This window comes from Pogoniulus pusillus, chromosome 4, assembly GCF_015220805.1.
Source record: "Pogoniulus pusillus isolate bPogPus1 chromosome 4, bPogPus1.pri, whole genome shotgun sequence".
NCBI lineage: Eukaryota > Metazoa > Chordata > Aves > Piciformes > Lybiidae > Pogoniulus > Pogoniulus pusillus.
The window spans coordinates 3855208-3876105 of NC_087267.1; the positions used below are offsets into that span (position 1 = coordinate 3855208).

The 20898-nt window shown below is 42.3% G+C and overlaps 1 protein-coding gene across 2 annotated transcripts; it reads right to left on the reverse strand.

The window, feature by feature from the left end:
* Window positions 1-289: 289 nt before the first annotated feature.
* On the reverse strand, window positions 290-10911 carry ASB15 (ankyrin repeat and SOCS box containing 15). Of its 2 annotated transcripts, none has more exons than XM_064142883.1 (9): window positions 10814-10911; window positions 8725-8789; window positions 8497-8628; window positions 7563-7721; window positions 4961-5206; window positions 3918-4089; window positions 2984-3554; window positions 2012-2165; window positions 290-462 (listed from the first exon to the last, which is right to left on the reverse strand). In XM_064142883.1, the coding sequence occupies exons 1-9, from the start codon at window positions 10909-10911 to the stop codon at window positions 290-292; spliced, it is 1770 nt and encodes a 589-aa protein (XP_063998953.1). The 2 variants fall into 2 exon arrangements, with proteins under 2 accessions (XP_063998953.1, XP_063998952.1); XM_064142882.1 differs by having other exon boundaries at window positions 8725-8777; window positions 10799-10911.
* Between the last annotated feature and the right edge of the window lie 9987 nt (window positions 10912-20898).

Consider the following 20898-nt stretch of genomic DNA (forward strand, 5'->3'; position numbering starts at 1 on the left):
AGGTGGGACTGGATGATCTTGGAGGTCTCTTCCAACCTGGTTGATTCTATGATTCTCTGTATAAGATGGCCTCGGAGGGCTCCTTCCAACCCAATACATTCTGTGATTCTAAGCCAAAATTGTTCCCATAAAAGAGATATTAACAATGAATACCAGGCCATGGTGAATGTATATAAAACATATAAACACATACATCTGCGTGCATGAAACAGCACACACAGCTCTATTGCTAGCAAAAACAGTGAGGAAATGAGTCAGCTTACAGACTGTGCACTGCTCTTTAAAAAACCTATTCTAAATGTATTGCTTCTCCATACAGGTCATATTCTTTGTATAGAATATAGTCCTTGAGAGCTGTTGGAAGTGGAAACTTCTTTGTGGATGACAGTTTCTGGAGTCTCGGTAGCCCCAAGGCTTGGCGTATTTTCAGACGACACAGATGTTTCAATGGGCGAGGGTTAGCTAAAAAGAAGAGTGGGAGAGAAACAGGGAGAATTTGTTAACTATTAATGACTGTAAGCCAGTGTTTCAGCCAAATCCTCACATTTGCTCTAACAGAATTAACACCAAAACCTATAGCCTTGGGGCGTTATTATTTCACCACTTCTAAGTAAAACACCATTCTTTTTACTTGAAAATTGTGATGATATATGCTGCTGATATTAATCAAACTTCTTCCACCAGGCACCTGTCTTTTTTTTGTCTTTCAGGAATATACACACTGCACTCTGTCTCCAAAGTGCCCGTCTGAACACCTAAAGGAAGTGTAATTCTTATTTAGTAACACTTAAAGGAAGTGTATCAGCCTATTTAGTGTAATCAATGGTAACTGATGAATGATCTCTCCCCTCCATAGGTGCACATCTTGAAACCTGCATGTTGAGAGCAACTGGAGCACCTTCCATTTCTGCTGCATCAATTTAATGATTTGCCATTGGAATGGGCTGCCCAGGGAGGTGGTGGAGTCACTGTCCCTGGAGGTGTTCAAGAAAAGACTGGATGAGGCACTTAGTGCCATGGTCTAGTTGACTGGCTAGGGCTGGGTGCTAGGTTGGACTGGATGATCTTGGAGGTCTCTTCCAACCTAGTTGATTGTATGATTCTAATAAGGCAGCAGGACCAGACTTTGCCATGCTTGGGCCTGCTGAGCCTTCTAAACAAACACTTATTATCAGAATTTACTTCAAAGAACACAGTTCAACTCTTCCTTCCTGAGTATACCAAAAAGGTACTTGAAACATCAGTAGTTAGTTCTACTAAATTATTTTAATGTACCAGTGATGCTATGAAAAAGGAGTTCCTCTGCACTCTATTGTAAAGTACCCAAGCAAAATTAAACACAGGGTACCAGTTTTAATCATAAATGCTTTTAAAATAAGGAAGAGAAACCTCAGTCATATAAAACATGTAATATGTTCCCCAATAGATTTAAAGTGAGTGGAAGCTATAGCCACCTACTGTGAAGCATACATAAGAAGTATTATTCTACTACATTATGAGCAATTGCAACTCTACATTATATCATGCAAATCACAGTTAGGAAATGATGTTACACAGATTATGATGGTACACTCACCATCACCATCTGCCACTTGGAACATAATGGGATTTAAACCATGTTTTTACAATAATCCTTCAATGGTTAATAGCCTTGAATGATCAAGAGGGCAAAAAGAAGGAAGGAAGTGTGAATGATATTCCTCATAGCCATGCAACGTCTTCTGTCACATGGGTTACTAAGGAATTTGAGCAGTACATCAGTGGTCCTGCTTAACTAAAAGAGCTTCCCACACAACAGTGATAATCCATATGAGATTAACTCTCTCTAATGCATGTTTGCCATATTCTAGTCCAATTAAATCATTGGCCTAGTGGCAACATGTAAATATGTCTCAGTCTGAGAGGCACAATCTGGTTCTTAGCTAGTATGGTGATGAACGTGACCTGACATAAGCAAATGAAGTCTCCACTACTAAATCATAACATTATTAACAAGAAGTTAGACATTTACCCAGTATCTGGCGTATCTCTGCCCATTCTTTCTGTGTTTCTAAGATAAACTTGATTTTTGTGCACAGAGGCACATAATCCATGTAATCAATAAAAACACGAACCACTTTTCCTGCTAAATGTTTCAACCAAGGCACAGCAATAAAGTCACAGAACTGAAAAGGAAAACACAACCAGTCACAATTTCAAAATACCTGCAGAGGAGTGCCAAAATAACACATTTAAAAGCAATGATACAAAATAATTTAAACAAAGTATTAGTAATGACCTTGAACACTAATAAATTGATGCCCAAGTAGGTTACTTTAAAAGGCAGTTTCTTCCATGCTTAACTTTTGTGATCCTTTAATTCACTTGGATAGGCCTGAGGGCAAATAATTACTATAACTTTGCTATAACTTGTGGCATTGTTTTGTTCAACAGTGATTCACAGTCTCAAATTGTGCTGGGGGAAGGATAGGCTGGATGTTAGGAGGAAGTTCTTCCCAGAGAGAGTGATTGGCATTGGAATGGGCTGCCCAGGGAGGTGGTGGAGTCACTATTCCTGGAGGTGTTCAAGAAAAGCCTGGATGAGGCACTTAGTGCCATGGTCTAGTTGATTGGATAGGGCTGGGTGCTAGGTTGGACTGGATGATCTTCAAGGTCTCTTCCAACCTGGTTGATTCATTTCTTTTTGGAAGCCCATGTATTCCACTGGTTAGGGTAGGAAGAGAAATTCCTGAATCCTGCTGCATGATTTCTTAAAACTTCTTTTCTAAATGTTATGTATGTACTCCAAACTAAACCCACTCTATGTACACAATTTTCTCTATCTCCAAGTAGAAAATGAGAATTGGTTGGTTCATTTCCAGGGTGTTTTAAAAAATTATTTTGCCAGTATGTTAATCTTAATTCTGCACAGTAACCTGGAATCTTTAAGGCTGGCTAATGGAAAGAGCAAAGGGAAGAGAAGGAAGAAAGGTTACATATTTACCGGATTATCCTTTATTACAGAAGAAGTCCACCCAGGGAGAATCTCTTCCTCTGGAGTTGACCACACAAAAGAATTTCCAAAGATATCTTGATGCATACAGTCAAAACACATGTCCACATTATATCCATGATTGAGCAACAGCCTCAGCATCACCTCATCATTCAAGGCATACTGAATGGCACTGGGAAAATGTGTATCATTAACCAACATGAAGTAGCAATTGACGTTTGCTCCGTAAGACAGAAGCAGCCTTACAATTTCATGGTTGCCAGCCCTCACTGCCACAAGAAGACAGTTTAAAGGATCCTTGTTTGGATTTGCCCCTGCTTTGAGCAGTATTTCAGTGCAAAGAATGTCATTGTTAGAAACAGCAAAATACAGTGCGGTTTTCCTTTCATCATCATAGCCATCTGAAATGTGTTCAGCCATCAGAGTATTGACATCAAAATCATTTTCAATGAGCAGCTCTAGGCACTGTGAATTCTGACCATCTGCTGCTGAATGGACAGGGCTTAGCCCACTTTTCTGGATTGCAGTTTGGGATGTGACCTCAATGAGATACTTCAGGGCCCTAAAAAAAACCAGTGAATAAAACTAGTTAGGTATTGCTTCCCTGCATGAAGAAAACAGCCCTTGCCAAGCTGTATGCTACATTACCAGCTAGGCACTTCACACAAATACAGAAACACCAGGTTTGAACACTCTCAAAGAAGATCTTCTGTTTGTTTCAGTTTTGCATTTAGTTCTAAGGAGTACATTTCACTTTATTTTTTAATGTTAAAAAGCACTTAAAAGTTAATTCAAACGAATGTAATGCAGGCACTTCTGAAATAGAAATAGTCTGTGTGTTTGCAAGTTTACCACAGTCATCTTTGATGTGACCTTATGCCATACTGCATCTTAAAGAAAATGTCAAGTCCAAGTTCATACTCACAGGTAATGCCCCTCATAAGCTGCTTTGTGTATGGGAAGCAGTCCTGCCTTATTAGGCACATTGCCACTTCCTCCATATTCCAAAAGGAGGGCTATGCAGTCTGGATTACCTCCTCCAGCTGCTTCAAATAGTATTGATGAACCATCATCTGCTAAGGCCTGGACATCTCCACCTTGAAAGAGGACACAGGACTCACAATTATATCCAAAGTGGTTTGCAGATCATTGTAAAAATGAGCTCAAAGTACTTTCCTCTTCATTTTCAGGTCTATTTAAGTTAAAACTTTACCAGAACAAGAAATGTCTCCAGTGTTAAATTTGCATCTCAAAGGCAAAACAAGAGTTGTAAAGATAAAAGTTCAAATGCTCATCTGAGTGGTGTCTTTAACAGTTAGTTCTAACTGAGGACTAAAAAAATCTGGTGAATTACAAAAATATTTCATTTAATTAATTAAAAATAATCTCATTCTGGACAAGGAAGGAAGGAAGGAAGGAAGGGGAGACATGGAGAAGAAAGGGACTGAAGGGAGTAAGGGTAATCAGGGGAGTGGAGTATGAAGGAATAAGGAAGGGCAAGAAGACCATGTACAGCAGTTAAGTCCCTCCTTGGCTGAAATGGATTGGTATCAACTCTGCCACTTTTCCACTTGCATTAAGGAAATGTTCTAGTCTAACAGGAACACTCATACATGCTTCCTTTCCTTCCAAGGAACCAAAAATTCTCATTCACCACTACTCTTTATTTCCTTTTCCATGATCATTCACAACCAGGCAATATGTATGCCAGTGCAGAGGTGTATTTTCATTTTATCTGACTACAGGTAAAAGGGAACAGGTTCTTTACCATGAGGGCAGGAGAACACTGGAACAGGTTGCCCGGGGAGGTGGTTAGTACCCCATTCCTGGAGATACTCAAAGTGAGGCTCAACAGGGCTCTAGGTAACCTGATCTAGTTGAGGATGTCTGTGCCTACTGCAGAGGGGGTTGGACTAAATGACCTTCGGAGCTCCCTTCCAACCCAGACCATCTTATGATTCGACATACCCTTATGGATAAGATGCTCCAGCACATCACAGTGACCATATTCAGCAGCAACACCTAATGGTGTCACTCCATACCCATCCTTCAAGTTCACATCTCCGCCATTCTTCAGAAGAAGGGCAACAATGTCTTTGCGTCCCTGTTTTGCTGCTTCATGCATTGCTGACCAACGTCTTGCACACGGCTGGCGGATGCTGCAGTTGTGTTTAATCAGAGTGGATACCATTTCAAAAGAGCTGTTTCTTACAGCTCGAAGGAAGGTATTTTTAAAAGGAAGAAAACAACACAATTACATTTTCAGGCATGCTGTCATGAAAGTAAAACACAACTAGTAAGTTTAGAAAAGCTTTTTCCTGTGTACCAATGCAAGACATTTGAAATGTTTCCATTCCTAGAAATCTGGGAAGCCAATTTAGTGGTAGATAAATGCAATGTCAGCTGCTCAGGAAATCAAGGTGAACCAACACAAAATGCAAAATAAGTCTCTTTGGAGCAGAGAGGACAAAAGCAGCACCACTTTGATTCGGAAAATGCAGAAGCAGGTACATCACAAGGAAAAGCAGTAATAAAAATAACATCATATTTGAATACAGTCCTTACTTCTAAAGGTGATGCAAATATTGCAATGGCCCAAGAAAATTCCACTCGTGACTTCATGACCTACTCCAATCATAGCAAGTGCTCAGCGGCTGTTGTCAGCCAAAGTACAGTTGACATCTATCATGTTCTGCCCTTTTGAGGTTTCAGGAGTGAAATTATCATGGGTAACTGCACTTGAAAATTATTTACATATAAAACAATATAAGAGCCTAATTTTATTTCTGAACTACATTCTGGAAGAATTAGAATTTCATAGAATTCCATAGAATCAACCAGGTTGGAAGAGACCTCCAAGCTCATCCAGTCCAACCTAGCACCCAGCCCTATCTAGTCAACTAGGCCATGGCACTAAGTGCCTCATCCAGGCTTTTCTTGAACACCTCCAGGGATGGTGACTCCACCACCTCCCTGGGCAGCCCATTCCAATAGCAAATCACTCCCTCTGTGAAGAACTTCCTCCTAACATCCAGCCACTGGCTGGTGGGGCAGCTGAGGGAGATCAGCATCATAAGGTGAATTTCCAGCTATACAAGTCTGAAGGTTTTTAAGAGGCAACAGCCTTCCTAATTATCCACAATTGCTTTGAAGCAGAGTATTACCAAATGTACCTGACACTAAATCTATACCTGGAACTAAATCAGGAGCATTGGATATTAAGCATTAAGCACCTGATCCTCTCTTTCATTAAGACTGAAATGTATGATGTACAGCATTATCTACATCCATGTTTGGTGACACAAACTACAAAAAACCATCATATAACAATATATAGCTGACAAACTTAATTTTCAGGAGTTTGCAGAGAGAAATATTTGGGCCTCAAAACTATTGAAAAGAGCCAAAACAATGTGAAGCAAGACATTGCAGAGGAACCCTCTAGAAAGGACTCAAGGCCTTAAAATGTTAACACAGTAATCACATCTGATGAAAGGTAAGAAAAATGCAGAGAAATGAATGTTTTGATATGGAGAATTGTATGATATATTGTGTTTTCCTATATTGTATTAGCTTATTTCTTCAGAAGAATGGAGATGTTTTGACACTCAACTGAAATTAGAAACAAATACAGCTAAACCACTCATGTACAGTAAAGCTCATTTAAGTCTACCAATAGTATAAAATCTTCCAAAGCAATCATCTTTCACTAGGTTGGAGTATTACTTAGAAGTGCAGTTGGAGCTTATTTTCAGTGGAAGAGAGGAGAGAAATGAGATGGGGAATTTGGAAAGTAAAAAATGCCTGCTTGTTCCTGAAGAAAACATCTGGTAAAACTAAACATCTCCAACAACCTCTAGATCTGCTCCATGAAAGACACAGTCAAGTTTGACCTCATTGCTGTCTACAGCTACCCGAAGGGACACAGCAGCCAGGTGGGGGGTGGCCTCTTCTCCCAGGCAACCAGCAACAGGACAAGGGGACACAGTCTCAAGTTGTGCCTGGGAATGTATAGGCTGGATGTTAGGAGGAAGTTCTTCCCAGAGATTGGCATTGGAATGGGCTGCCCAGGGAGGTGGTGGAGGCACCGTCCCTGGAGGTCTTCAAGAAAAGCCTGGATGAGGCACTTAGTGCCATGTTATAGTTGGTTAGCTAGGGCTGGGTGCTAGGTTGGACTGGATGATCTTGGAGGTCTCTTCCAACCCGCTTGATTCTATGAGTCTAAAGCAACAGCTTGTTCTCGTACTCCACTTGTACTTAAAGCCAGTCAAACATGGTTAGGCTGTTAAAAGTCTTATAGCACTTGATGACATAGAGAAAGAACCTGGAACAAAAGTCTCATTTTCTTAGGAGCATCTCAGCAATCACCTAAGCATAGGAAGCATCTTTAAAATCACCTCAGTGATCACCAAAAGCATAGTAAATGCTGAGCTGAATGCTGAGTACTGTTGCTGAAGTGCTGTATTTAGGTTCACTTAAAAAGACCAGCATCTAAAGCACAGAAGCCAGCAGAAGTACTTAGCTGAGAGGAAGCACGGCCCATTTACTTTGCTTAAGAGGAGGCAAATACCAATAAGAAGTGGAGTTTCCCCTCGGTCATTTTTGGTATTGGGCCAAACACCCTTTTCCAGTAAGGTCTGTACATTCTTCACCAAGCCAGCTTTTGCTGCCAAAGTCAACGGCGTTTCTCCATCGCATGTTTTGTATTCCCACATTGCTTTATAAGATGCTAGAAGAAAGTGGGCAAAGACAAAACAAAATCAAAGCACAAAGCTGGTAAGACATACACATATATGTCTCATTAGCCTGGAGAAGAGGAGGCTCAGGGGTGATCTTATTACTGTCTACAACTACCTGAAGGGACATTGTAACCAGGTGGGGGGTGGCCTCTTCTTCCAAACAACCAGCAATAGAACAAGGGGACACAGTCTCAAGTTGTGCCGGGGGAGGTATAGGCTGGATGTTAGGAGGAAGTTCTTCACCGAGAGAGTGATTTCCCATTGGAATGGGCTGCCCAGGGAGGTGGTGGAGTCACTGTTCCTGGAGGTCTTCAAGAAGAGACTGGGTGAGGCACTTAGTGCCATGGTCTAGTTGACTGGCTAGGGCTGGGTGCTAGGTTGGACTGGATGATCTTGGAGGTCTCTTCCAACCCGCTTGATTCTATGATTCTATGATATACCAGAAACCCTTAAAGGTTAAGTCATTATGGAAATTACTTGTAATTAACCTAACTAGTACTGCCAAACACACTGAATACTGAACAGTATTTTTTCCTCTCTCTGTAGGTTTCTCAACAAAGCACTAAAAACAATCCAAGTTCTTTGCTGATGATACAACTTTCCCAAAAGGAACATTTGCCTGAAGATTTAAACACCATAAGCAAGATGTACCATGCAGGATTTGTGCATAGTTTTTTAGTAGACAGTTCTAGCCTGTTGTTGTGGATTGTTGGCTGTTCTGTTTCTTTGTTGCCCCCCTTATCTTGTGAGATATTTTTACCTTACCATCCAAAATGACTTCAAGTATTTGCTGAATTGGCTGAGCTGCAGCCTCATGCAGTGGAAACCATCCTCTTTCATCAGCTTCATCCAAAGCATATTTCTGTTTCACAAGTTCTTGGAGCCCAAATACTCGACCTTAACAAAAATTCAACAGATAAATGAGATGCAGGTGGAAAAATAACATATGGAAAGCTGTTTTACAAAGGGACTGTTTTATTTTAGGGGTTTTACCTTGCTTTATGGATGTTACAATTTTCCTATTTTCCTCACTAGGTGGCACAAAACTATCCAAAAAAAGAGCAGAAAATGGAAAATATAAACAAAAAGAAGGTTAACCACATTGTTTATTCAATATTTTCCATTGGGTTTCAGCTGAGCCAACTTGCCTTTAAATACATCAGTTACAATCTTAATTAGCCTTGTGACCTCCTAACTTACATCTTCAGAGTATCTGAAGTTCTTAAGTTAGATATAACATCTGCTGCAGGCTAACCTGATAAAAGTTCTAATTTTGTAGAGAATTCTGACATGGACCAAAAAAAAAAAGCTGAATTTGCCCACACTACAGAAATGAGCCTTCAGATTCAGAAAGCTTAAACAGTGAGTGAAAATGCAATGGCACTGGAATGTAAATATTCACTCATTAAGTAGATGTTGGTGATATCAGTGGCACCTTTTTGCCTGTGAAAGAGTTGTAATGTTTTTAACAACAACATTTAAACTTCCATGGGATGGAAACTACCCAAGGGGAGGTTGTAGCCAGGTGGGGTTGGTCTCTTCTGCCAGGCATCCGGCAACAGAACCAAGGGGACACAGTTTCAAATTGTGCCAGGGGAGGTCTAGGCTGGATGTTAGGAGGAAATTGTTGGCAGAGAGAGTGATTGGCATTGGGATGGGCTGCCCAAGGAGGTGGTGGAGGCACCATCCCTGGAGGTGTTCAAGCAAAGCCTGGATGAGGCACTTAGTGCCATGGTCTAGTTGACTGGCTAGGACTGGGTGCTAGGTTGGACTGGATGATCTTGGAGGTCTCTTCCAACCTGCTTGATTCTATGATTCTATGAATTCAAATGCTGATGCATACTGCTAGTTCCCTGAGGTACTGTGGTAATAAAAGCATGTTAAAAAATAGAGCAGATTTAATTAAACAAACCAAACCAACAAAACAAAAACCCCAAACCCCAAACCATAATAGCCAAACAATGACAGTACCCAGTGGCTCTGATGAGAACCCTCAGTAATAAAGGAGATTCCAGTCCTGCAAGAGAAGCCCCATTAGACTCAAACTCTCATTAGATCCCACAAGAAATGAGGAAAGGCTATCAGTCTCCCAAGACTTAAAGTTCTATGTCTTTCCATTTCAGACACTGATGGCATTACTGTCACAGAACTTTTAAGGAACACAAACCCTTCGAGGAGAGGCTGAGGGAGCTGGGGTTGTTTAGACTGGAGAAGAGGAGGCTCAGGGCAGACCTCATTGCTGTCTACAACTATCTGAAGGGACATTGTAGCCAGGTGGGGGGTGGCCTCTTCTCCCAGGCAACCAGCAATAGAACAAGGGGACACAGTCTCAAGTTGTGCCAGGGGAAGTACAGGCTGGATGTTAGGAGGAAGTTCTTCCCAGAGAGAGTGATTGGCATTGGAATGGGCTGCCCAGGGAGGTGGTGGAGGCACTGTCCCTGGAGGTGTTCAAGAAAAGACTGATTGAGGCACTTAGTGCCATGGTCTGGTTGACTGGCTAGGGCTGGGTGCTAGGTTGGACTGGATGATCTTGGAGGTCTGTTCCAACCTGGCTGATTCTATGATAATTCTATGATAATCTCTGTCTTAATAGACATCATTCACCATACATAAGAAGGTAAATAGCCTGAAAAGTTAAGAGATGTAGCTGAGCTGAACCCTGCATTCCCTAATCACAGGAACCACTCCCAAATGTAATTTTAATGTCATGCATAAACCCTTGCTGAACACTCCTGTGGCCTTTTTGTTGTTATTCTAGTCAGGTTTTTTTGGCACACACATGCATCTGAGTGCACATAGAAAGACTGGAATACTGCTGCAACTGCAGAGCAAGCAGCCTACCAACAAATCCAGATTTGTTCTCTTGAAAGTTTTAGGCTTTAGAAATGTTTGAAGGGGGAAAAAAATCAACATTTCTATTTTATTTACTGTTTAGAATCATTGCTTCAGAGAGGCTTAATAGCCAAACTAAGAACTGTTTTAAGCATGATAAAGGCTTTAAATGCCAATATCTCAAAACACTGTTAAAATACAACATCATCTCCAACACATATTGAAATGACAGTACCTGCCATTACAGGTGGAAGAAACCAGTGGTTTGTCCCCATCTGACTCTTGAATGCTAAGCTGGATGGCATACTCAGTGAGTAGATCTTCAACCACATCTTCTCTTTCATCCATCTCTTTTTTTTTATGGTGAGCTATAACGATTTGCTGTTTTGAAATTCACACAAAAAGATCACATCCCTCTTAAAGCATTTTAAAGAAGAAGCTCAAACGTTCACATACATTTATTTCACTTTAAAAATATTCTGGTGTGTTTATTTCCTGCTTTAAAATGGTGATGTAAAGCAACCCTGAAAGCACTCAGTGGGAGAGAAGTCATTTAGGAAAAGCTTTTTTTTGGTTTTACAGACACTGCATTGGTCCTCTACAGACAAGCAGTGGACAATTTGTAAGCCATAAAAGGACACTTTGCTCTAGAAAGCTGTAATCAAGTCGGTGAAAATATGACTTCAATACCTGAACAGTAAAACTTCTTACCTCATGAATGATTCCTATCAAGCACAGGCATTCGAAAGGAATTCATGACCACAAACATACACATTAAAAAACTATACACAAAAAAAATACTCAAATTGCTTGAGATTTATTTATAGAGAGGGTCTGGAATTCAGAATGAAACGCATGGTCAGTCCTAAGGGTGATCTCACATGGTACTTTTTCAGGGTTTACACAAACATGGAGCTGTTTCAGAGAAGCTGTGAACTATGTTGATTCTTTCCCATGGGGGAAATGTTTTGCCTTGCTTCCTTCCTCCAGGATGGCACTGGCTGCAAATACAAGATGGATCCACAAGCCTGTGCTGTTTGGACACAGCCAACATATGACTAGAGTTTAGGTGGTGACATATCATCCAGTTATGAATTTAGAAGAACTTTCTGTCTTTTCAATGCTTAAAGAGGGGCTTGTAAGAAAGATGGGGATAGGTTTTTAATAGGGCCTGTAGCAATAGGACAGGGGGAAATATTTTTAAACTAAGAAAGAGTAGATTCAGACTAGATATCAGGAAAACATATTTTACAATGAGGGTGGTGAAACACTGGAACACGTTGCCCAGACTGATGTTGGATCCCTGGAAATACTTCAAGTGAGTTTGGAAGGGACTCTGGGCAAGCTGATGTAGTTGAAGGTGTCCCTGCTCACTGAAGGGAAACTGGACTAGATGACCTTTAAAGGTCTCTTCCAACCCATTCTATGATTTAATGAAATGTTCTCAGCTGTAACCTGAACTTGCCTCTCCTGGAGCTGGGTGGGAGTGTTTACTCACATGAAAAATAAGGAATTTTTGAGAGATGATACTAAATGCAAAACCTATTTGACATTAACACAGCAATACACGAGATTTTTGGACTTCACAGACAGGTAAGCTGCACAACAGGGCATCACAATGGTCATGTTCCATTAATTGTTACCTTTAGTGATCACCAATATATTAAAACCAAACCAAACCAAAACCAACAAAGCAAAAACCTAAACCACAAAACAAAATCAAACCCTGCATTATTTTTATACTGCAAGGCCATGTTCTAGTAAAGCAGACTAAGAACTTTGGAGTCTCTGCACTATTCATGTAGTCATGAAGTTTAATGGACATTCACAGCAGCTGGGTATATAAGCCTGTGTGATGCTAAAGCCATGACAGCTCTTATTTTCAAGGTGTGAGAGGAGTTGGAAAGCTCCATGGATTAGTAACAGAGTATGTCAAACCTTTTAACTCTAGTCACCAGCTTAAATTCCATGTGCTCATATCATCAACTTTAACTACAGCTGATGTCCACTGTGCTTTTCTTTGCTAGTGATATCACAACAACCAAACATTTTGCTAGTGAATTATAAGTGGAAGATCAGGAATATTGCTCTTAGCACCATCTTCTTGTAGGTTCTTTCTTGAAGTGTAGAATGTATTGTGAATGACATACAAAGAACCAAAACTTAAGTTAATACATGCCTAGCTGTACCTACTTAGGTTTTTACATGTGGACTTGGGTTTTTTCCCAAAGCTTCTCTGGTTGATTTGATCTAAGTGGCTTAACATGTTTCTCCTTTAATGACACTAAGGACACTAGATGTTGAATTATTAAAGAAAACAACAAACATGCAAACTTCTGTGGATGCAGTAATGTACTGTATCTATCACAGAACATTTACTATCATCAAAGTGTTGCAAAGCCACTACAGCTATACTAACAAACAGAGAAAACTGCAGAAATTATTTGGTGGCCATTTTCTGGAAGTTACCTTCAATACAAAGTGGAAATCAGATTTTTCCTAAACTAATTTCTGTATTGTTCCCATAAATAAGCAATCAAAGCATCAACACTGTAAGTTCATTCACAATTACTTTACTACTGACTATATGATGATAAGGTGTTTAAATAAAAATTGAACTAATAAGGGCTTAGAGTCACAGTATCAGTATCACAGTATCACAGCATCATCAGGGTTGGAAGAGACCTCACAGATCATCAAGTCTAACCCTTTACCACAGAGCTCAAGGCCAGACCATGGCACCAAGTGCCACGTCCAATCCTGCCTTGAACAGCTCCAGGGACGGCGACTCCACCACCTCCCCGGGCAGCCCATTCCAGTGTCCAATGACTCTCTCAGTGAAGAACTTTCTCCTCACCTTGAGCCTAAATTTCCCCTGGAGTAGCTTGAGGCTGTTAGAGTGTGTCCAAAGCAGAGCAGTGAAGATGGTGAGGGATCTTAGGAGTTGTGTCTGAGGGAACCAGGGTTGTTCAGCCTGGAGAAAAGGAGACCAAGTGAAGACCTTATCACTCCCTACAACTACCTAAAAGCAGGCTGTAGCAAAGTGAGTGTCAGTCTCTCCTCCCAGGTAACACACCATAGGACAAGAAGAAAAGGCTTCAAGTTGCTCAGGGGCGGAGGGAGCAGATTAGATTGCATATTAGGACAAATTTCTTAACCCCAAGGGTTGTCAAGTGTTGGAACAGGCTGCCCATGGAAGTGGTTAAGCCACCGTTCCTGGAGGGATTCAAAAGAGGTATACAGATGTGGTGCTGAGAGACATAATTTAGTGGCAACTTCAAAGTGCTAGGTGAACAGTTGGACTGGATCATCTTAAAGGTCTGTTCCAACCAAACTGATTCTAAGATGTTCATTTGGAGCTTAGAAGAATAGATCTTTATGTTGTTCACAGAATACAATGTTTTTGTAAAGAGTTCTCTTTTCCTTCCTTTTGTATCTCTAATCAAGGCTTCAGCATAATAGTCCAAATGATTTCACACAGAAGTTAAATTCATCAACTGGTCAGTATATACCAAAACCTTTTGCATGCTACCTACATTTGCTGCATGTCCTATCAATGCCTAGAAGTTCTCAAAGTTATGTTCCAGCATATAGAAGTGTAAGTTGAACTTCTCAAGCAAAAAAGATTTCTGCAATTACCAAGAATCCTGACAGATCAACATCCTGTTGGACAGGACACTCCACAATGCTAAAGAGCAATGATAATGATGCTCTGAAACATTTTCAGTCAAGACAAGCTGTGATGGTTTGGGAGTTACCCACTCCCCCAGTCTTATGAAAATCATCCAGAGTAGACTCAGCCAGCTGGAAGTTAAGGAATGAAGCTTTATATTCACAGCTTAGCACAATATACAAGCACACATACCCTATGAGGAGAGGCTGAGGGAGCTGGAGGTGTTTAGCCTAGAGAAGAGGAGGCTGAGGGGTGACCTCATTGCTGTCTACAACTACCTGAAGGGACATTGTAACCAGGTGGGGGGTGGTCTCTTCTCATAGTCAACCAGCAAGAGAACAAGGGGACACAGTCTCAAGTTGTGCTGGGGGAAGTATAGGCTGGATGTTAGGAGGAAGTTCTTCCCAGAGAGAGTGATTTGCATTGGAATGGGCTGCCCAGGGAGGTGGTGGAGGCACTGTCCCTGGAGGTGTTCAAGAAAAGACTGGATGAGGCACTTAGTGCCATGGTCTGGTTGACTGGCTGGGGCTGGGTGCTAGGTTGGACTGGATGATCTTGGAGGTCTCTTCCAACCTGGTTGATTCTATGATTCTATGAATGGACCTTCATACCCTGTGAGCCCTACTGAAATTGCTGTCCTTAGGATACTTGAGACTGAAATTTCTTCTATTGCAGCCCATCATATTATACTTACTCTAGACCCTGAACTGAAAAGACTCCTGAAGACTTACGTAAGCCTTAAATCCTCACACTGCAAACTCTATGAAAAAATGCTGGGTTGATATATTACAGTACCTTTGTGAATATAGTCATATACAGTTTAGTCCTGTGAGGTGATCAGTACTCTCCAATGTCACCAATGCCCAAAGGAGTTAAGAGCACAGAGAGTTATTTACTAAGTTTTTTTTAAATTATTATTTATGGAAAAAAAATATATTAACTTTCTACCTCCACTTTATCTCCCCAAAATAGAGAAATTAACCAATTTACTGGTTATCATAGAAACTTCTTTTATTTTTTCTGGTCATACAACATCCAAAACCATTTGGTCAGCTATTTTGTGCTCTGCTGTATTCCCTAGAACTAACAATGCCACAGGCAACAGAAAGCTCTGCTTGAATACAGCTTAACCAGAAAGGTCTCAGGTGAGAAGTACTATAGAATTTTTGCATATACTCTTTGTAAATTATGCCATAAAAATTAATAACATATTGCCAAATGAGCAAGTTAGTAAGGTAGTGAGTGACTGTGACATGGCAAAGTATTAGACAAAAACCTAACCACACCACAAGTGCTGGACACATGGCCTGGGTCTCCACGTGCTTAGAGATCCTGATTTGCTCTATCACTGCTGTGCTGAGGTGACAAGATCTGACTGAAGCGTGGATGTTCCACTAGGATCACTGTAGAGTACAAGAGCATGGCTGGTAGACTGAGCAGCAGCAGCAGAGACATCCCTGCTGCATTGCATGATGTGGCAATGCAAAGGCTAAATGCTCAGCAGCATAACCTTCTTCCATTCACCTATGGAAATTCTGCAATTATCAGAGCCAAGCAGTAAACTAACAGAAACAACTGCAAATGCTTACTCTAAACAAGCTTTTGTATTACCAAGATTATTCTTCTTAAACACCATTTCAAACAATCTGACATTTTTGCTATTTATGCCTGAAAAATCAGATTTTACTTCTTGCTGTTTTCCTTACAAGAGGAAATTTTTTGTTCTCTTCAGTTACTGTTTTTTCACTGACAAAAATCCCTGCTAACCATGGAAGTTGCATCTAGCCTCAGAGAGAATCATGTTCAAAGCTTCTAAACACATAGGTATAAAGTTATGTGTTAATGTTATTCTAATTTCTTATCCTTAAAATAAACTAGACAATCCTAGCTTTGCTCTCTATAAATAGAAGGCCCTTAGGCATGCAAAAAAGGTTATTCATAGCAATAAAATACTTAACAGCAGTCTAAATTTGGACTCAGAGTACTAAATATTACAGTTTTCAGTAATTTCTGTTAGTCTAATTGGCAAGCATACAACATATTCTCACCTTTTCAACCCATTATCTTGCCACTGTTAGTCTGGGGCCTGCATTTTAAAGAGCCAGGAATGGTGCCTAGCAAGCTGATGTGTCCTGTGATACTTCTAAAATTAAACACACAGTTGCTAGATAAATTAAGGTCTGACCTTGTACAACTGTAACATAAGCAAGTTTGCCCCACAGGAAAGTATTACACATGACTTCTCTAAAATCTCGTCGAATGTAACATGAGGTCTGGATGGTATAAGAAGATTATCTGTGCCCTCATTGGTTCAGCAGCTCTCATTAAGAAAATTAATTATTTGCCAAATTAGCCTCAAGGGTTACGTTAAGAAAATCTGGTAACATGCTTGCATAAATTAAAAGAAATCTGAAAAGATTTAGCTTTTAGTTGTAGATCACACTGTATTACATCACCAACCACCACAGAGTCATAGAATCAACCAGGTTGGAAGAGACCTCCAAGATCATCCAGCCCAACCTAGCACCCAGCCCTAGCCAGTCAATCAGACCATGGCACTAAGTGCCTCATCCAGGCTTTGCTTGAACACCTCCAGGGACAGTGACTCCACCACCTCCCTGGGCAGCCCATTCCAATGCCAATCACTCTCTCTGTCAACAACTTCCTCCTAACATCCAGCCTGTACTTCCCCCAGCACAACTTGAGACTGTGTCCCCTTGTTCTGTTGCTGGTTGTTTGGGAGAAGAGGCCACCCCCCACCTGGCTACAACCTCCCTTCAGGTAGTTGTAGACAGCAATGAGGTCCCCCCTGAGCCTCCTCTTCTCCAGGCTAAATCATAATCTCTCTCTCTCCGAGGCATAGGCTTTATAGATTCAACGACAGCAAATTACAGTACTTAACTAGATTTAATAGCTTGAAATTGGGCAGAGAAGAAGGAGGCACAGCACCACAAACAGGTGTGATGGAAACACAGAATAGCCCAAGAGTAACATCAATAGCAATACTCAACAAATCACAGACAAGGGATGACAAAGAAGTTAGATACATATCACTGATGGAATACCTCTGTCTTGCTTTTAACTAATTAGTTATTATTATCTTTACAAAATGAACAGGCAATAAGGGAACATAACAAACCGCAACAAGCTTCCAAATTAACTGTTCTGATGAAATGAAACTGTATACTGTGAACTCTTCCATGCTCCCTGATTCACTTACATTTATAGAACTATAAAATGGTAAGCTTAACTGAGGCACTACATGCATCTCATCTTTGGGCATAAGATCAAGAAAACCATTTAATGATGATAAACAATACTCATTGCAGCTTCTTTTGCCAGGGCACCCCTGGTGTGGTGAGCCTCCAAAACCAGCACCATTGAGCCAATGGCATCCTGGCCTGCATCAGGAATGGTGTGGTCAGCAGGAGCAGGGAGGTCATTCTGCCCCTGTACTCTGCACTGCTTAGACCTCACCTTGAGTACTGTGTTCAGTTCTGGGCCCCCCAGTTTAGGAGGGACATTGAGATGCTTGAGCGTGTCCAGAGAAGGGCAACGAGGCTGGGGAGAGGCCTTGAGCACAGCCCTACGAGGAGAGGCTGAGGGAGCTGGGATTGGTTAGCCTGGAGAAGAGGAGGCTCAGGGGTGACCTTATTGCTGTCTACAACTACCTGAAGGGTGGTTGTGGCCAGGAGGAGGTTGCTCTCTTCTCTCAGGTGGCCAGCACCAGAACAAGAGGACACAGCCTCAGGCTGTGCCAGGGGAAATTTAGGCTGGAGGTGAGGAGAAAGTTCTTCACTGAGAGAGTCATTGGACACTGGAATGGGCTGCCCGGGGAGGTGGTGGAGTCGCCGTCCCTGGAGCTGTTCAAGGCAGGATTGGACGTGGCACTTGGTGCCATGGTCTGGCCTTGATCTCTGTGGTAAAGGGTTGGACTTGATGATCTGTGAGGTCTCTTCCAACCCTGATGATACTGTGATACTGTGATACTGTAACATGAAAGGACAGAACCAGTACTGAGCCTCTGTTCTACTGCTAGCCAAGAGATGTTAAGAACAGAAATACATTCCCATAAACACATTATCATTTAATTTAAAAAAAATTAAAATACATATAATATATATGAAGAACACATTTTAATTGTTTACCTTGATTTCTTTCACTTCCTTTACAGAAGGACACTACCAGAATTAGTACAGGTTCCCACTACAAGCACAGTATTGTTTTTCTTTCCAGCTAGTATAAATAATATTTTGCATTGCTCAAAACAGGGTCCAATTCTGCTCTTACATGGTTACTGGGTATAAAGCCATCTGTCAGTTACATTACATGTATGTAATGGGGGTTGGTCTCTTCTCCCAGGCAACCAGCAATAGAACAAGGGGACACAGTCTCAAGTTGTGCCAGGGTAGGTATAGGCTGGATGTTAGGAGGAAGTTCTTCCCAGAGAGAGTGATTGGCATTGGAATGGGCTGCCCAGGGAGGTGGTGGAGGCACCGTCCCTTGAGGTCTTCAAGAAAAGACTGGATAATGCACTTCTTGCCATGGTCTAGTTGACTGGCTAGGGCTGGGTGCTAGGTTGGACTGGATGATCTTGGAGGTCTCTTCCAACCTGGTTGATTCTATGATTCTATGATTCTAAAGACAGAAAAAAACCTGAGTCTTGTCCAGATACCAAATTACATATGACCATTTGCAAGACCTCACAGTGAGACAAATTCTTTGGTGAGACAAAAAATGGAAGTCGTGGCTACAGCAAGGGCTTCTTAGGATGCCTACACTCTGTAGATTAACACACAGGGATAAAGATCCCAACAGAGTCCCCAGTGTTAAAGAGATAATAAGCTGTGAAATGCTATGTGGGTGGTTTGGCGGTTTTGTTTTCAAACCCAGGCAATTACTGATTGTACTTTGTTCACACTGAATGTACTTTGATCACACTTGTCAGGTCTTGGGGCTGTTATCATTTAAAAGAAATGATGTATTGATACAAGTGAGGGAACTTCCTACTATATCACTTCATGTCTAATTTAATGAACTGTCTCATCAACACACTATTTTTCACTCGGTACTATGATGTGGCAAGGACACCTACACACTTGGGTTGTCTAAACAGAATTAGGGTTTGAATAACACTAACTGAGCTAACTGACTAAAGAAATCACCACACACAAAACAATTTGTGCTGTGGTTGGTTAGTGTCATCAATGGCATCCTGGCCTGCATCAGGAATGGTGTGGCCAGCAGGAGCAGGGAGGTCATTCTGCCCCTGTACTCTGCACTGGTCAGACCACACCTTGAGTACTGTGTTCAGTTCTGGGCCCCCCAGTTTAGGAGGGACATTGAGATGCTTGAGTGTGTCCAGAGAAGGGCGACGAGGCTGGGGAGAGGCCTTGAGCACAAGCCCTAGGAGGAGAGGCTGAGGGAGCTGGGATTGGTTAGCCTGGAGAAGAGGAGGCTCAGGGGAGACCTCATTGCTGTTTACAACTACCTGAGGGGTGGCTGTAACCAGGAGGAGGTTGCTCTCTTCTCTCAGGTGGCCACCACCAGAACAAGAGGACACAGCCTCAAGCTACGCCAGGGGAAATTTAGGCTTGAGGTGAGGAGAAAGTTCTTCCCTGAGAGAGTCATTGGACACTGGAATGGGCTGCCCGGGGAGGTGGTGGAGTCGCCGTCCCTGGAGCTGTTCAAGGCAGGATTGGACGTGGCACTTGGTGCCATGGTCTAGCCTTGAACTCTGTGGTAAAGGGTTGGACTTGATGATCTATGAGGTCTCTTCCAACCTTGGTGATACTGTGATACCCAGCCCACCTAAAAGCACTGGGCTCGAAAACTGTGGCTACCATCAAATCGGACAGAGCTCTTGGATAAACACTCTGCACGAGTCATGCTACTATGATTTAAGGGGCAGAGATTTAAGAGAACAGGCCAAGTCACCTGCCCCTGGGAGCAGCATTCACAGCACAGCACATCGCATCACAGTGATAGGCTTTCTTCAGAGTGGGGAGACGCCACCGAGCCACGGTGTCCATAGGGTCTGAACCTAAAGCAACGGCATACACTGTGCCGCATGTAATCAAAGCATTGTTTAGCCTGGAGGAGGCTCAGGGGGGACCTCATTGCTGTCTACAACTACCTGAAGGGAGGTTGTAGCCAGGTGGGGGGTGGCCTCTTCTCCCAAACAACCAGCAACAGAACAAGGGGACACAGCCTCAAGTTGTGCCAGAGGAAGTACAGGCTGGATGCTAGGAGGAAGTTGTTGCCAGAGAGAGTGATTGGCATTGGAATGGGCTGCCCAGGGAGGTGGTGGAGGCACCGTCCCTGGAGGTGTTCAAGAAAAGCCTGGATGAGGCACTTAGTGCCATGGTCTGGTTGATTGGCTAGGGCTGGGTGCTAGGTTGGCCTGGATGATGTTGGAAGTCTCTTCCAACCTGGCTGATTTTACGATTCCATGATTAGCCTCTCACACCCCCACCTACAGCAGCCTCCGGCGTGCGCATGTCCACTGCTCCAGCGCCCGTGGGCGGTGCCTGCGCGGAGTGCGGTTCCGCGCCCTGGCGCAGGCGCGGTTCGTCTGGCTCCGCGGGGCTGGGAGCCGAGGCGTTTATAGCGCATGCGCAGGCTGCCGTCCTTTGCCCTGTCCTCTAACCTGTGCCTGGCGG

What these genes read in the sequence shown, in the direction of transcription:
- ASB15 (XM_064142882.1), bottom strand. Translation starts at nt 10,911, where the DNA reads ATGGATGAAAGAGAAGATGTGGTTGAAGATCTACTCACTGAGTATGCC. An exon ending in TGTAACATCCATAAAGCAAG is followed by an intron (nt 8,629 to 8,724) that starts GTAAAACCCCTA and finishes ATTTTTGTTAAG; the next exon opens with GTCGAGTATTTGGGCTCCAA. An exon ending in ACTTGAAGTCATTTTGGATG is followed by an intron (nt 7,722 to 8,496) that starts GTAAGGTAAAAA and finishes ACTTTCTTCTAG; the next exon opens with CATCTTATAAAGCAATGTGG.